Source organism: Giraffa tippelskirchi, chromosome 4 (assembly GCF_054371585.1).
Source record: "Giraffa tippelskirchi isolate mGirTip1 chromosome 4, T2T-mGirTip1v1.2.pri, whole genome shotgun sequence".
NCBI classification, from domain to species: Eukaryota; Metazoa; Chordata; class Mammalia; order Artiodactyla; family Giraffidae; genus Giraffa; species Giraffa tippelskirchi.
Window position 1 is genome coordinate 135,956,887 of NC_137278.1, and position 16,429 is coordinate 135,973,315.

Sequence of the window (16,429 nt, forward strand, 5' to 3'; positions counted from 1 at the left end):
GCTTTTAAATATGCTATCTAGTTTGGTCATAGCTTTTCTTCTAAGGAGTAAGCATCTTTTAATTTCATGGCTGCAGTCACCATCTGCAGTGATTTTGGAGCCCAGAAAATAAAGTCTGACACTGTTTCCACTGTTTCCCCATCTATTTGCCATGAAGTGAAGGGACCGGATGCCATGATCTTAGTTTTCTGAATGTTGAGCTTTAAGCCAACTTTTTCACTCTCATCTTTCACTTTCATCAAGAGACTCTTTAGTTCTTCTTCACTTTCTACCATGAGGGTGGTGTCATCTGCATATCTGAGGTTATTGATATTTCTCCCGGCAATCTTGATTCCAGTTTGTGCTTCCTCCAGCCCAGCGTTTCTCATGATGTACTCTGCATATAAGTTAAATAAGCAGGGTGACAATATACAGCCTTGACATACTCCTTTTCCTATTTGGAACCAGTCTGTTGTTCCATGTCCAGTTCTAACTGTTGCTTCCTGACCGGCATACAGGTTTCTCAAGAGGCAGGTCAGGTGGTCTGGTATTCCCATCTCTTTCAGAATTGTCCACAGTTTATTGTGATGCACACAGTCAAAGGCTTAGGCATAGTCAATAAAGCAGAAATAGATGTTTTTTCTGGAACTCTCTTGCTTTTTCGATGATCCAGTGGATGTTGGTAATTTGATCCCTGGTTCCTCTGACTTTTCTAAAACCAGCTAGAACATCTGGAAGTTCACGGTTCACATATTGCTGAAGCCTGGCTTAGAGAATTTTGAGCATTACTTTACTAGCATGTGAGATGAGTGCAATTGTGCGGTAGTTTGAGCATTCAGAGCATATGAACAGATAAAAATTACTTGAAGACCAACTAGAAATTCCAGAGATACAAATATAAAGAGTAAAACAAAAAATTCACCAGAGAGGTTCCTCTGCAGAATGAACTGGATGAAGAAAAAGTCAGCTAACTTAACATTGGTCTATTGAGATTATCTAGTCTAAGAATCACAAAGAATAAGGAATGACAAAAAATGAATGTATCCTCACAGATGAGTGGGACACCATCAAAAATACACATAATAGGAGAGCCAGAAGGAATGAGGGAAAGAAAGAGGCAGAAAGAATATGTGAAGAAATAATGGCTGAAGAAATTCCAAAATTTGATGAAAGAATTAATTTGTACATCCAAGAAGCTCAACCGGCTCAAAGTAGAATAAACTTAGAGAAATCCAAACATAAGCACATCAGACTCAGTGTATCAAAAGTCAAGAACAAAGAGAGAATTTTGATAGTCGAAAGAGAAAAGTCATTCCACATATAAAAAGATTCTTCAGTAACATAACCAGTTGATTTCTAATCAGAAGCCATGGAAACCAGAGGCAGTTGGATGATATTGTCAAAATGCTAAAAAGGAAAAGATTGTCAACCAAGTGTTCTATATGCTACAAAACTATTCTTCAAAAAACAGAGGAGAAATTATGACACTCCTACAAAAATAAAATCTGAAAGACTCCTTTGCTAGCAGACCTGCCCTACAAGAAATATTAAGAAGAATCCTTCAGGCTTAAATCAAAGTACACTAGGCAGTAAGTCAAACTCAGTTGAAAAACTAAAGATCACTGGTAGAGGTAACCACATAGGTTAAAAAACATATATAATATTTATAAATACATTTTTACATAATATATATTTATATATATTAAGTGCAACAAAGTGCAGGTACCATATAACACAATCAGCTATATATTACTATATTGTAATTGGTTTATAATACTTTCACACAAATAAGACATAAAAAACAAACATAAAGATAAAACATTTTTAATCTTACAGTAGTACAGTATAACAGCTGGCACACAGGGGCTGGCATCGAGTAAGCAGATAAAGATACAGTACTACTGTACTCCATACAGTACTGTAAAGTACACAAAATCACCATCACTTCTAGACAATGCATGCATATGACAATGTATAAAGACATGTTAACTAACTTACATGACTGGATATGCAAATACATGTTTGCATCTTTGAAAGCTCACAATTTCAATGTTCATATGTAGGGGACTTACTGTAGCAAAATGGCAGATGTAACTCCAATGAAACTCCAACTTAATCAGAAAGTGAAGTGAAGTGAAGTGAAAGTCACTCAGCTGTGTCCGACTCTTTGCAACCCCATGGACTATACAGTCCATGGAATTCTCCAGGCCAGAATACTGGAGTGGGTAGCCTTTCCCTTCTCCAGGGGATCTTCCCAACCCAGGGTCTCCCACATTGCGGGCAGATTCTTTACCAGCTGAGCCACAAGGGAAGCCCTAATCAGAAATATTCCAATCAAAAGACAAAAGGCAGAAATAAATGGAATAGAGAATACATAAGCAACAGAGAAAAATCAACAGTTGGTTCTTTGAAAAGATCAATAAAACTGACAACTTTTTAGCTAGACTATTCAAGAAAAAAAGCAGATTTAAATTCCTAAAATCAGAAATGAAAAGAGACATTACAAAAATAAAGAAGGAATATAAGGGATTACTGTCAATAATTCAGTTCAGTTCAGTCGCTCAGTCGTGTCCGACTCTTTGCGACCCCATGAATTGTAGCACGCCAGGCCTCTCTGTCCATCACCAGCTCCCGGAGTCTACCCAAACCCATGCCCATCAAGTCAGTGATGCCATCCAACCATCTCATCCTCTGTCGTCCTCTTCTCCTCCTGCCCCCAATCCTACCCAGCATTAGGGTCTTTTCCAATGAGTCAACTCTTCGCATGAGGTGGCCAAAGAATGGGAGTTTCAGCTTCAACATCAGTCCTTCCAATGAACACCCAGGATTGATCTCCTTTAGGATGGATTGATTGGATCTCCTTGCAGTCCAAGGGACTCTCAAGAGTCTTCTCCAACACCACAGTTCAAAAGCATCAATTCTGCAGCACTCAGCTTTCTTCACCGTCCAACTCTCACATCCATACATGACCACTGGAAAAACCATAGCCTTGACTAGACGGACTTTTGTTGGCAAAGTAATGTCTCTGCTTTTAAATATGCTATCCAGGTTGGCCATAACCTTCCTTCCAAGAAGTAAGCCTCTTTTAATTTCATGGCTGCAATCACCATCAGCAGTGATCTTGGACCCCCAAAAAATAAAGTCTGACACTGTTTCCACTGTTTCCCCATCTATTTCCCATGAAGTGATGGGACCAGATGCCATGATCTTAGTTTTCTAAACATTGAGCTTTAAGCCAACTTTTTCACTCTCCTCTTTCACCTTCATCAAGAGGCTCTTTAGTTCTTCTTCACTTTCTGCCATAAGGGTGGTGTCATCTGCATATCTGAGGTTATTGATATTTCTCCCAGCAATCTTGATTCCAGCTTGTGTTTCTTCCAGCCCAGCATTTCTCATGATGTACTATGCATATAAGTTGAATAAGCAGGGTGACAATATACAGCCTTGACATACTCCTTTTCCTATTTGGAACCAGTCTGTTGTTCCATGTCCAGTTCTAACTGTTGCTTCCTGACCTGCATACAGGTTTCTCAAGAGACAGCTCAAATGGTCTGGTATTCCCATCTCTTTCAGAATTTTCCACAGTTTATTGTTATCCACACAGTCAAAGGCTTTGGCATAGTTGGTAAAGCAATATGTCAATAATTATATGCCAACAAATGGAATAATCTAGGTGAAATGGATAAATTCCTAAAAAAACATAAATGACTGAAGTTGACTCAAGAAGAAATAGGAAATCTGAATAGATCTACAATGGGTTAAGAGACTGAATTAATAATCAAAGAAATGTCAAGGCCAATATAGCTTCACTGGTGAATTCTATCAGCCACTGAAAGAAAACTGATACCAATGCTTCACAAACTCTTCTAAAAATAGAGGTAGAAACACATCTCAATTTATTCTATGAACCCAGTATTACACCAACACCAAAACCAGACTAAGGCATCACAAAAAAACTACAGACTACTATTTCTCATGAATATAAATGCAAAAATCTTCAGCAAAATATTAGCAAATCAAATCCAGTAAATCAAATCAAGTGGGATGTATTCAGGAATGCAAGGATTGTTCAATGAACAAAAACCAATTTATATAATATGCCATACTGATAGAATAATGGATTTAAAACTAGAATAGAAGAGAATGTCCTCAACTTGATAAAGAACACCCATGGGGAAAAAAACACACATGGCAAAGATTATACTTAATGGTGAAACTCTGAACAGATTCCTCCCAAGTTCAACATTGTACTAGAGGTTCTAGTCAGGGCAACCAGGCAAGGAAAATAAATTAAAAATCTCCAGGTTAGAAAGAAATAAGGAAAACCATTTCTATTCCAGATGACATGATATTGTACATTAAAATCCAGAGAAATTTACCAAAAATCTACTAGAATTACTAAGCCAGTTCATCAAGGTTGTAAGACAAATCAATATATTAAAAGTAATTATATTTCTATACATTAATGAATAATCTAAAAATAAAATGAAGGAAACAATTTCATTTATAGTAGCATCAAAAATAATAAAATACTTAAGATTAAATTAGAGAAGTGTGAAATATATATATTGAAAAATACAAAATATTGATAGAAATTAAAGATAACCTAAATAAATGGAAAGCTATTGTATGTTCGTGAATTAGAAGCTTTAATATTGTTAAGATGGTAATAGCTCTCAAAGTGACCTACAGATTCAATGCCATTCTGCCTTTTTTGCAGAAATGAGAAAGCTGATTCCAAAATTATAGAAATGCAAGGTACTCAGAAAAATCAAAGCAATCTTGAACTTACTAAAAAGCTATAAAAATCAATATAGTGTGGAACTTGCATGAAAGACAGACATATGTATGTATTGATAGAAAAGAACTGACAGTCCATAATAAGCTCTTATATTTATGGCCAATTAAATTTTTGCACTTTATTAATACTTTGTACTAGTAATTAATACTTTGGCCACCTGATGTGAATAGCTGACTCACTAGAAAAGACTCTGATGCTGGGAAAGATTGAAGGCAAAAGGAGAAGCGGGAAGCAGAGGATGAGACAGTTAGACAGCATCACTGATTCAATGGACATGAGTTTGAGCAAACTCTGGGGGATAGCGGAGGACAAGGAAGCCTGGTGTGCTGCAGTCCATGGGGCTGCAAAGAATCGGACATGACTTAGTGACTGAATGACAATAACAATTTTTGACAAGGGTGCTAATGGGGAAAGATTATGTTTACAAAAATGGTGCTGTAACACTTGAATATACACCTGGAAAGAAAGGTGAATCTTTATTTTATACTGTTTACAAAAATGAAATCATAGACCTAAAACTAGAAAAAAAAAAAAAGAAACACAACTTTTACTTTATTTTTTTTTTTTTTAATAAATTTATTTATTTTAGTTGGGGGCTAATTACTTTACAATATTGTAGTGGTTTTTGCCATACATTGACATGAATCAGCCATGGGTTTACATGTGTTCCCCATCCTGAACCCCCCTCCCACCTCCCTCCCCATCCCATCCCTCTGGGTCATCCCATTGCCCCAGCGCTGAGCATTTGTCTCATGCATTGAACCTGGAATGGTGTTCTGTTTCACATATGATAATATACATGAAACACAACTTTTAGAAGATAAACACTGAGAAAATCTTCATGCCTTTGGATTACCAATCCTTTTTAAGATATTATGGTAAAAGTACAAACAACAAAAGAAAATTATCAGGTAAACTGGACTTCATTAAAATTAAAAGCTTTTGTGTTTCAAAGGACAACATCAAGAAAGTGAAAGAGTCCACGGAAAGCAAGAAAATATTTAATAAGGGGATTTTATCACAGTAGCTCAGTTGGTAAAGAATCCGCCTGCAATGTAGGAGACCCTGGTTCAATTCCTGAGTGGGGAAGATCCCCTGGAGAAGGGAATAGGATATCCACTCCAGTATTCTTGGGCTTCCCTTGTGGCTCAGCTGGTAAAGAACCCACCTGCAATGCGGGAGACCTGGGTTTGATCCCTGGGTTGGGAAGATCCCCTGGAGAAGGGAAAGGCTAACCACTCCAGTATTCTGGCCTGGAGAATTCCATGGACTGTATAGTCCACAGGGTCGCAAAGAGTCGGATGTGACTTTCATTTTTTATCACAAAATATATAAAGAACAGTTAGAACTCAACAGCTGAACTGAACACTTGTAAGAGATATAAGTAACAAAATAAGCACATGAAAAGATGTTCAACATCACTGGGAATTAGGGAAATACAAATCAAAGCCAACAATGACCTACCACTTCATACCCATTAGAATGATAAACACACACATACATTTACTTGTTTGCTTAACAAGTGTCGATGAAGATGTGGAGAAATCGGAATACTGATTCATAGCTACTGGGAATGTAAAATGATGCAGTCACTTAAAAAAAATGCTTTGGCAGGTCCTCAAAATGTTAAATCTAGAGTTATCATATATCCCAGCAATTCCATTTTTTTTATATATTCTCAAGAGAATTGAAAAAATATATTCACACAAAACTTGTACATACTTGTTCATAGCTATTCATCATAGCTAAGAAATGGAAACAACCCAAACATCAATTGATGGATGGACAGACAATGTGGTGTATCCATACAATGGCATATTAAAGTAGAGTAAACTGAAGTCGCTCAGTCATGTCCGACTCTTAGTGACCCCATGGACTGTAGCCTGCCAGGCTCCTCTGTCCATGGGGTTTTCCAGGCAAGAATACTGGAGTGGGTTGCCATTTCCTTCTTCTCCACAATGACATATTATTTGACCACAAAAGGGAATAGAGTACTGATCCGTGCTATACCATGAACGAATCTTGAGAACATGTGTTCACGCTTGCTAAGCTGCTTCAGTAGTGTCCAATTCTTTGCAACACTATGAACTGTAGCCAGCCAGGCTCCTCTGCTCATGAGATTCTCCAGGCAAGAATACTGGAGAGAGTTGCCATGCCCTCCTTCTGAGGATCTTCCTGACCCAGGGATCGAACTCACATCTCTTACATCTCCAGCATTGGCAGGTGGGTTCCTTACCACTAGCACCACCTGGGAAGCCCCCTTGAAAACATGCTAAGTGAAAGATGACAAAGATGGTATCACATACTGCACACATGGTATGGCTCACTTATAATGAAATGTCCAGAACAGGCAAATATGTAGGGAGAGAAAGTAGATTAGTAATTGCCAGTGGCCAAGGGAAATTGACGTTAGGAAATGACTTCTAAAGGATACTGGTTCCTTATGGGGTGATGAAAATGTTCTAAAATTAGATAGTGGTGACAGTTACATAACTCTGTGGAAGTACTTCAAACCACAAATTGTACACTTTCAAAGGCTGTATTTTATGGTATATGAATTATATCTCAATAAAGTTGTTATTTTAAAGTGTGTATAAGCTTTAAATAGGCCTTTGATGGAAGAGGAAATACCTACAGTATCTTCCACTTATGCACAGATATTTTCAAAAGCACACAAAATTATATTTTATAGAGGTATAAGTACATATGAAAAAGAATATACAGTGTATGATAAAAATAAAAATTTAGTATAGTTGTTACTTCTAAAGTGGAAAGTTAGGGGATGCAATTGAGCAAAGAACTTCCTGGGTAACAGTTATGTTTTCTTCTTAAACTGGGTAATGGATCATTTTTCCTTACATCTTACATCTATCTTCTATTCTTGTGAATCTACTCAATACATAATAAAATTAACTGTAAACAAACATAGGAAGTATGTGGGGTGACTGTATGGTGACTTTATAAAATAAATTATAATGAGAACCACCACCATGTGAGAACCATATAAAAATGCTCCTTTTTATTTTTGAGATACCTTTTTTTGGTTGGAACAATATACAAAACAATGGAGAAGCCAAAGACAAAATTAGGGAAAAAATATCAACATTCAGCCTTTAGCCCTAAACTCTTTTTCAGTGAAGAGAGGCAAGTACTTCAAGGACCATCTGCAGCTTTCAAGCTAACAGCCATAATGAGCACAAACACTCAGAATCCTTTGTTAAATAGAATGGATAATTATGCCTATACATCAGAGCTGCCATGTACACTTCCTGCCTCTGGAGTCAGGCTCATATGCTGCAGGCTAGAAAAATTTGGTCATCAGCTTGTCACTGTTGCCCAGAAATTCTGATCTGGCTGTCACACCTGGATAGAGGCCAGATGAACAAGAGAAAAGGCCTGGTTCCATGTTGCACCCTTTCTGGAGGTTGAGATCACCAAAAGCAAAGGACCAGTAACACATTTCAGATCAGAGATGGTGAAATTCAGTGTTTTGGCACCCATGTATTTCCCTTTACACAGTGTAGCTGGTATTTTAATTTCAACATCAAGCACAAACTCATTCTTTATTACTTTTTTACCCCTCTAACACTGTGTATTTTTTTTTAAAGTAAAACAAACAAAAACTATCGTTTACTCGCGTTTTATGATATATACTTAATATATATTACAAAGTCATAGACTTCCCTGGTGGTCCAGTGGTTAAGAATCTGCCCACCAATGCAAGGGACATGGGTTGCACCCCTGGTCAGCGGAGATTCCACATGCCAAGGGGCAACAAAGCCCGTGCACCACAACTAATGAAGCCTTCATACCCTCGAGTCTGTGTTCCACGAGAAGAGAAGCCAAAGCAATAAGAAGCCTGCACACCGCAACTAGAGAATAGCCTCCACTTGCTGCAATTAGAGAAAGCCCACACGCAGCAACGAAGACCCAGTGCAGCCCAAAATAAGTAAATTAAATAAATTTATAAGAAAAAAGAAGTAATTTCTAAAAAACATAAAAACATAGGTTTTACCAGTTTTGCCACTGAAACCCTGATGCAATCAGAGCTGCACTAGGTTCACATCTGTAGGGCTGAATGAAGCATTCCTCAGGGGGCCAAAAGTTCAAAGATGTTCCTCTCTTCAAACCTCTTTTCTTTTTCAAAGTATTGCCTTAACATACTGGAGTGTTTCCTAAGGGTAACAGTCTTGTCAGAGGCTGGGCTGCATTATCTAAGAAAAATTTTTTTTCCATTTCACTTAGTTATTATGCTCATGACAAAAGAGATGTATCATCTAAAGCAGGAAGTATTCTGTAATGAGTCTTCTTTTACTAAAACAGTCTAAGACCGGGAAAATAATTTTATGTCTAAGCAGCTTTTCAGCACAGTGACAAGCAATAGAGAGAGGTTACCTCCATGTACAGTTATTCTGAGTCAAATATCCGTAGAGAAAGCAAGCCACTCCCACGATGGCCGCCAGGAGAAGCATCTGAGTGTAATAGCCCAGCCAGGCAAAATAGATCCCGATCTTCTCTCCATAATATTTCCTGAAGGAAGATAGAAGTTATTTTCAGAGGAAACATATGATCACTCTGCAGCTTTATCTTCATATTAATTTCTTATTCTAAATAAAGGGGGCTTTAAACTTAAACCTCTGACTCAATGCACATTTAAAAACATATCCATTTTTATAGCAGGCCCCCAGTTCTACTGTGAAATAAGACACAGTTTACATATTATGGGAAGTACTGACCCCCGGTTAACCTGCTGCAGCAAGTAAACTAGAATAACACAAGGAGGGGAAAATGCTGAATATAGAGCAGATAGAGGATATTATCATCATTCTTCATAAAGACTGGCAGATCTGGTAAGTTTCCCCAAAGATTATTCTTGACATTTATGAAACAAATGAACATGAACCATTTGTTCAATTACCTGTTTTTGCTTTATTTTGAGAACTTTCTTGGAGTAAATGTAATATAAAATCACAAATAATAAGAAAATGCCAAAAATAATAATAACTAGGAATGGAATGTCTCTCTGACCAAACTATTTATAAAACTCCTTTCGAGAATGGGAAAGGGCAGGATGGATATGACTGAGTAATCTACTGTCCTGTATTCTTTGCATGTAGCATTTCTATTTTTCCTAACTCTTCAATGTTTTTAAATTAATCTGGAGTAAATGGAAGAGAACAGGTAGCCAAAATAAAAAAACAGGCAGGGCATGAAACAGGGCCAGATTGTTCCTGAAAGGGAGACAAATACAGATAGGTAGAGAAAGGGTTTAGGGGTGAGGACAAAGCAGTAAGATGGCTGTTTAGGCAACTCTGGCATATACCTTTCCGTGACTCACTTTTCACTTCTGGCTCAGTAGTAAAGAGCCAGAACAACCTGGCTCTGTACAGCCTGTAGATTGGTACAACCTGTAGACTGACTCAGCTCTGAGGCCTCTGTGAGACTTCTGGCTCAGTCTGACATTGAGACTGAGAACAGCCTGGAGTCTGGAAGATTTCACAGAGGAACATTCCTGCGTTGGACCAGCACTCACAGGGTAGTTCTGAGACCAGCTCCCTGGTCAGAGGCCTGGACGTGGGCCACATCCATGGGGAAAAGGAAGGGCTGAGACCAGGATGGAATCCGGAGCTGGGAGGAATGCAGTGTGTCCATTCTCATATGACTGGGGCTTTGTGGTCTGGCTCATGGGTGGCAGGCAAATGACAGTTCAGGAGATGATGCATGGGAGAGAAAAGCCTGGCAGTGGGTTTGAGACATTTTGGACTCTTGGCTGTTAGGCTTTTTGTAATACATTCCTATCAAACATCTGCCCTGGAAATGCCACAGTTAAAATTGGAAAGAATACTAGAAGTTGCCTACTCCAACAGCCCAATAGTAAAAACACCCTGCAAGAGGGCTGGTCACTCTACTTGGATATTTACAGTGACAGGGGGTTCAGGACTTCCCAAGGCACCCTTGTTAACATTGCTTAGACAAGAAGCTGAGAAAGAATTTTTGAATCCTAAACAGAAAGCCTGTCTCCTGGTTCTTGTTGAAAGGCTGGGGAAAATGAGGATCCCTTCAAATGTAAATATTCTCCGATCATTATCTTTCTCTGCCCCAAACACCCCAATTCTTAACACCAAGTTTTAAAAATTCAGCATTGATTTTTTTTAAATCAAAGCTATAACTATATAGTCAATAAAGACTCAGTTCTAGAACACTAGGTATAAAAAGAAGCAGCCCTCAAGAACCGCTCCCATTTCCTGGCGAGAAGTAACCACTTTCACTTCTTATAGCTGACTCTTGGAATATTTACTTCCCCTCCTGTAAATAATATACTTGTAATGTACTTCATTGACTTCTTAGTTTTGCATATCACCTCCTGATGCTTTACTTTGGAAGACGAGAATTAAGCTCTCTTTCAACCCCCGTCTCATCTATACACCCATACTTCCATTTTTCCATTCTCTCGACATAGTTACAATATAATTTTGGCTAGAGTAATATACTTGCTTTGCATTATTAAGATGCCATAAAGACTTTTCACAGCTGCATCAAGTTGTCTGCTATGCTTAGTTTTTCTTTTCTGCGCAATACTTTGTTTTCTCTGGAGTTAATAATTGTCTTGGTGGTTCACTGTTTAGTTTTCTGTGTACTTAGCGACAATTCAACCCCAGACTTTCCTTTCAGGTGTAACTTTCTCACTGCTTTCTAACACATGAGTCAGTCTACCAATTTCATCTCCTTGAATCAATCTCCTCAGTCCCCTCTTCAGTCAATAAATGGGAACCCCCATTTATTGAACCCATGTATTTCTCTTTCTGAGTGGAGCACCTCTGTACTTCCTCCATTACTTTGCACATTTAAATTATGAAAACTTCCTCACACTGAATGAAGAATTTGGCCATATATGGGACAGTGAGATAAAAAAAAAATCATCTTCCTTGGCAATATGAAATTGCTGCTCTCTTTTCTTGTACCTTGAAGTGTTGATGTTGAGAAATTCAAAGCTATTCTGAGTCTTGCTCCTTCGTATGAAGCCTGATTTTCTTTCTGGAAGCTTGCAGGACCTTCTGTCGGCTCCAGTGTTTGAGAGGTCACATTTCACTGACTTGATGGCTCCCTGTCCATTCTCCAAGCTGGGTGCTCTGCATGCTCTGTCCACACAGAGACTCAGCGTGCTCAGTTCTTCAATAGTTCAGATAATTGTCTTGAAATATTTCTCTCATTTCCCCCTTCATTTTCTCTGCCCTTATTTTTAGCATTCCTATTATTTGTTCATTGTGTATCCTGGACTGATTTTTAAATTTTTATCTTTTCCCCTGTGTCTTTATATTTTGACTCCATGTTTGGTACAATTTCTTCAACATCATTTTTTAATACTGCTGTTGGTTTTTTCTTTTTCCCCCAATTCTGCTCATTTTTAATTCCTAAGAGCTACATGTTACTCTTAGAATGATCCTTTACTTTTCTTTAAACTATAACCCTGTTTTTGTATTGTGGATATCAAGTATTCTCTTAGCACTCTGAGTGAGTGTTATAGAAAACTTGCTTTTTTTTTTTTTTCTGTGCAAGGTCTGTTTCCTGCAGGTGTTCTTTCCAGTTTGCTTAACTTGCTTTTTGGGCAAGAGTTCATTTTCCCTCTGCTAATACCTGGGAACCAGAGAGGAAGGTTTAACATCCTGAGTGCTCAAGGGGTTACTAATGGGAAGTGTCAACTACAAATTGACACTTGCCATTGGCACTTGCCATCTACCTCTACAAGGATTAAATCATGCAGTTGCTGATGTTCAACATCCCTTGAAAGGTGCTCCGGGTAAAGAGCAGAAATGAGGCACTCTGTGCTCTGAGAAAAACTGGCAGAACAGGTCTTCAGATAGTTAAATCTTTTCAGAAGCTGATTTTATGAGCTCAATTCTTATATCTGCTCATATCTAGAAAAGCACTAAAATTCTTCATGGTGAAGACGGTTCCTCATGACTAGCAGAAACCTTCTGCAAAAAAATATGCGCTTGATTGCATGTATTCCCCCGTCATCAAAATCACATATATATTGACTTCTCCCCCTGCCTCTTTGAGCAGTTTCTCAGAGCTGAGATGCTGTCTCTGGGCTCATTCTGCCCCAAATAAAACTTAACTCGCAACACTCATGTTGTTCATTTCTTAAGCTGACAGAAGCAACAAAGGGGACAGGTGGACCAGGGGCAGGGATTAAATATATTTTCCTTAGCAAAAGATACTTAAAATCTGGGGGAAATTGATTGCTTCACAGAACCCCTGCCCTCAAACAAAAACCCATAAAGAATGATTAAAAAGCCATCAAACCAATCACTCTGCCAACAGATGCTATAGGTTTAATACAAAATGAAAATAATGGAAGAGAACCCTCATGTAAATATCAGCTTCAAATACTGACATGTATATAAACGTCCTTTTTCAAAATTTTATTCTACATGGTATCTGAGTTAATGAGAGAAACTGCCACTTTATGATTCTAATCCAACTAGTAAATGAAGAAATCATACTCCAGTGCTTTGGCCACCTGATGTGAAGACTTGACTCACTGGAAAAGACCCTGATGCTGAGAAAGATTGAGAGCAGGAAGAGAAGGGGGTGATAGGATGAGATGGTTGGAATCACCAACTCAACGGACATGAATCTGAGCAAACTCTGAGAGACAGTGCATAGGGTAGCCTGGCTTGCTGATGGGGTTGGAAAGAGTCGGACACAACTTAATGACTGAACAACAACAAATGACCAAATAAAATAAAATCCCTTAGGAAATGACGAATCTAGATAACATTCACTAATGGCTGCTATCATAACAGAAAGATAGACAACTGGACATCATATACCTACTGACAGAAATATGAAACTCACACAAGTGTTCTTGTGCAAAGTTCAATCTCAATCAGATCAAGCTTTTAGGTGAGGATCAAATGACTTCGCTAAAGCAAATACGCAGGACAGAGAACCAAGTAACACCACAGGGAAGGGGGGAAATCAGCCAGATAGAAAACAGAGAAACAATACAAGGAAAACAAGACAGAAATTGGAAAATTTTTTTTCACTAGACAAATCTCAGCTCAATCTCTTACTCAAAGATAACTTTCTTGACTCACTTTCCTCCCCACTTCCCAATTCCTCTGCATCTCATCACTGTGTCATTTTCTTCATTTCACTCAGAAATTTTGTTTACTTATTTATGTGCTTAGTTGTTCTTGATCTATTTTTCTCCAACTGCCTTGCCCAAACAATGTTAAGTTTCTGGAGAGCAGCTGACACTAGTGCTTTGAGAAGACGCATGCTAGACATTATGTTCACATGCTGTTGGAAATGGTACCCAATGGGAGATACAGGAAAGCAGTGAAAACTGGCATCTCTTATCATGGCTCAGTTCATAAAGAATCCACCTGCAATGCAGAAGACCCAGGTTCGATCTCTGGATCAGCAAGATCCCCTGCAGAAGGAAATGGCTACCCACTCCAGAATTCTTGCCTGGGAAATCCCATGGACAGAGGAGCCTGGCAGCCTACAGTCCATGGGGTCACAAGTCAGACACAATTTAGCAACTAAACCACCATCATCATACAATTTAAGCTAAATCTAACATTTACTCCTGTTTAATGAAGAATTTGGTGGGTCTTTGGTCCCAGTTCTTGGGAGGTAACCTCATATGTCTTGGAATTTCCCAAGATAAGATTGACTTCGTTATTCATGGTAGACCCTAAATAGTTTGTGCTAATGAGATGATTCAGGATGTGGACTGGCCAGGCCAGAAAGACCAGCCACGTGATTGGAACCATGTGATATTGCAGGACCACTGGGAGAAAAAGGGGCTGGAGATCGAGCCATGTTGGCAGCGACTCAATCAATCATGCCTAGTAATGAGACCCCAATAAAAATTCTGGGCAACAAAACTCAAGAGCTGCAGTGAGCTTCCCTGGTTGGCAATACTCTTAGAGGACTGTCATGCTTAGAAACCACAAGGGCAACCCTGAGCCCTTCCCACTGGAGTGCTCACTACAACAACTCACCTGATAAGATCCAAGGGCTGCTTTTTGTATATGCTTCGAGGATGAGCCCATTCCCTGTACAGAAGGTACCGCTCATTTGGGCAGCTGAGGTCCTCCGATTGGCTGCTGAAGTTGCACTGGGAAGAAGCAGCAAAGAAATGAGCATCACAATTGGTATGTGTTTGCATTTGCATGTCCTGTTTGTTAAATGTGGCACTAACACTTCACAGTCATTTGTAAATAAGGGGTCTCATTTGCTAGAAGGGGTGGAAATACCATGTAGTTCTTAGTAATTCTCAACCGGGAGTAATACTAATGCCTGGAGGGCCATTTGTGAATGTGGGTGGAAAGGAATGCTTGGATGTTACAATCCCAGGGACCACCGCAGGTACCTTGTGAGAACCCCGAGGATACTTAATGTACTATAAGTGGACCAGCTCAACATAATGAAAACCTGGGCTGCTCAAGAGCCCAAACTCTCATGGCAGAGGAAAACCTGACAGCCCAGCCCCCTCCTTAGACACCCAGAGCAACCAGCTGATTAGTGATGGGGTCAGTTCTAAAACCCAGGCTTTTTTGTCCCTCAATTCAGCAGTTATTCTGTGAAAATACAGAATATAAACAACAAAAAAGCCTGATATGATGTTATACATTTAGCTTATTCAAGAAACCAAACTTCCTGCCTCTGCTTAAATGCAATCCCTCTTCCTCCCACCTGACTCACTTTCCTTCCCTCATACTAGAACCAGAATCCCCTGCTCCACCCCTTGCTAGCTGGATGACCTGGTGAAAGTCAGTTAGCCTCTCCATTCATCAATTTCCTCATTAATAAAATGGGGATAGTACTATCCACCTGAAAGAGTTCTTAAGATGATCAATTCGTCCACAGCCATGTTCAAAGTCCCTGGCACATAATAATTACTGACAGATGTTATTATCAACCAGAAAATTATTAATATTAAAGCTTTAACATGAGTCCTGACCTCTACTTGCCTGCCTTCCAAATACCTCAAGAGATCATCCCTTAGCCTGGACGTGGGACCAGTACAATTACAGGAAGCTTTAGTGGAAAAGAACTGGGCATGGGCAGCTGTCCACTGAATACTACAGAACTTTGACATCCCATACTAATAATCATGACAGCTATTTGCAAGTGTACCCAAGTTCATGTCATGCTCACTGCTAATCTTGTTGGTGCACAAATATAAAACACATGGACTGTCAGGTTGGACTGCTCTGTTGGGTCTTTTAGCCAGGAAACTCAGCATCTGCTTCCCCATCCAGCTCCCGGTTCTCTGTGCATGTGTATCAAGGAGCATGCATACTGTCCTAGTTTTATTATCTTACACAGTACATTTCAATATTGCCTTCATCCACAAGTACATGTACTTCACAGTAGCAATTATCAATCAGTCTTTGCTTTCTTTGGCCTTTCAGTTCAGTCACTCAGTCATGTCCGACATTTTGTGACCCCATGGACTGCAGCACGTCAGGCCTCCCTGTCCATCACCAGCTCCCAGAGTTTACTCAAACTCATGTCCATCGAGTTGGTGATGCCATCCAACCATCTCATCCTCTGTCGTCCCCTTCTCCTCCTGCCTTCAGTCTTTCCCAGCATCAGGGTCTTTACAAATGAGTCAGTTCTTCGCAT

The 16,429-nt window shown here is 39.2% G+C and overlaps 1 protein-coding gene across 5 annotated transcripts in view; it reads right to left on the minus strand.

Annotated features, from left to right (window-relative positions):
• Positions 1–16,429, minus strand: part of ANO6 (anoctamin 6) — a 226,014-nt gene that overhangs the window by 55,931 nt on the left and 153,654 nt on the right. For 3 of the 5 annotated variants that reach the window (XM_081593567.1, XM_081593566.1, XM_081593570.1), the window contains 2 exons: positions 14,800–14,915; positions 9,176–9,310 (listed from right to left, as the gene is read on the minus strand). In XM_081593567.1, coding sequence (XP_081449693.1) covers positions 9,176–9,310; positions 14,800–14,915 — 251 coding nt within the window. The remainder of the gene's footprint in view (positions 1–9,175; positions 9,311–14,799; positions 14,916–16,429) is intronic. The other 2 variants (XM_081593569.1, XM_081593568.1) reach the window with 1 other exon arrangement.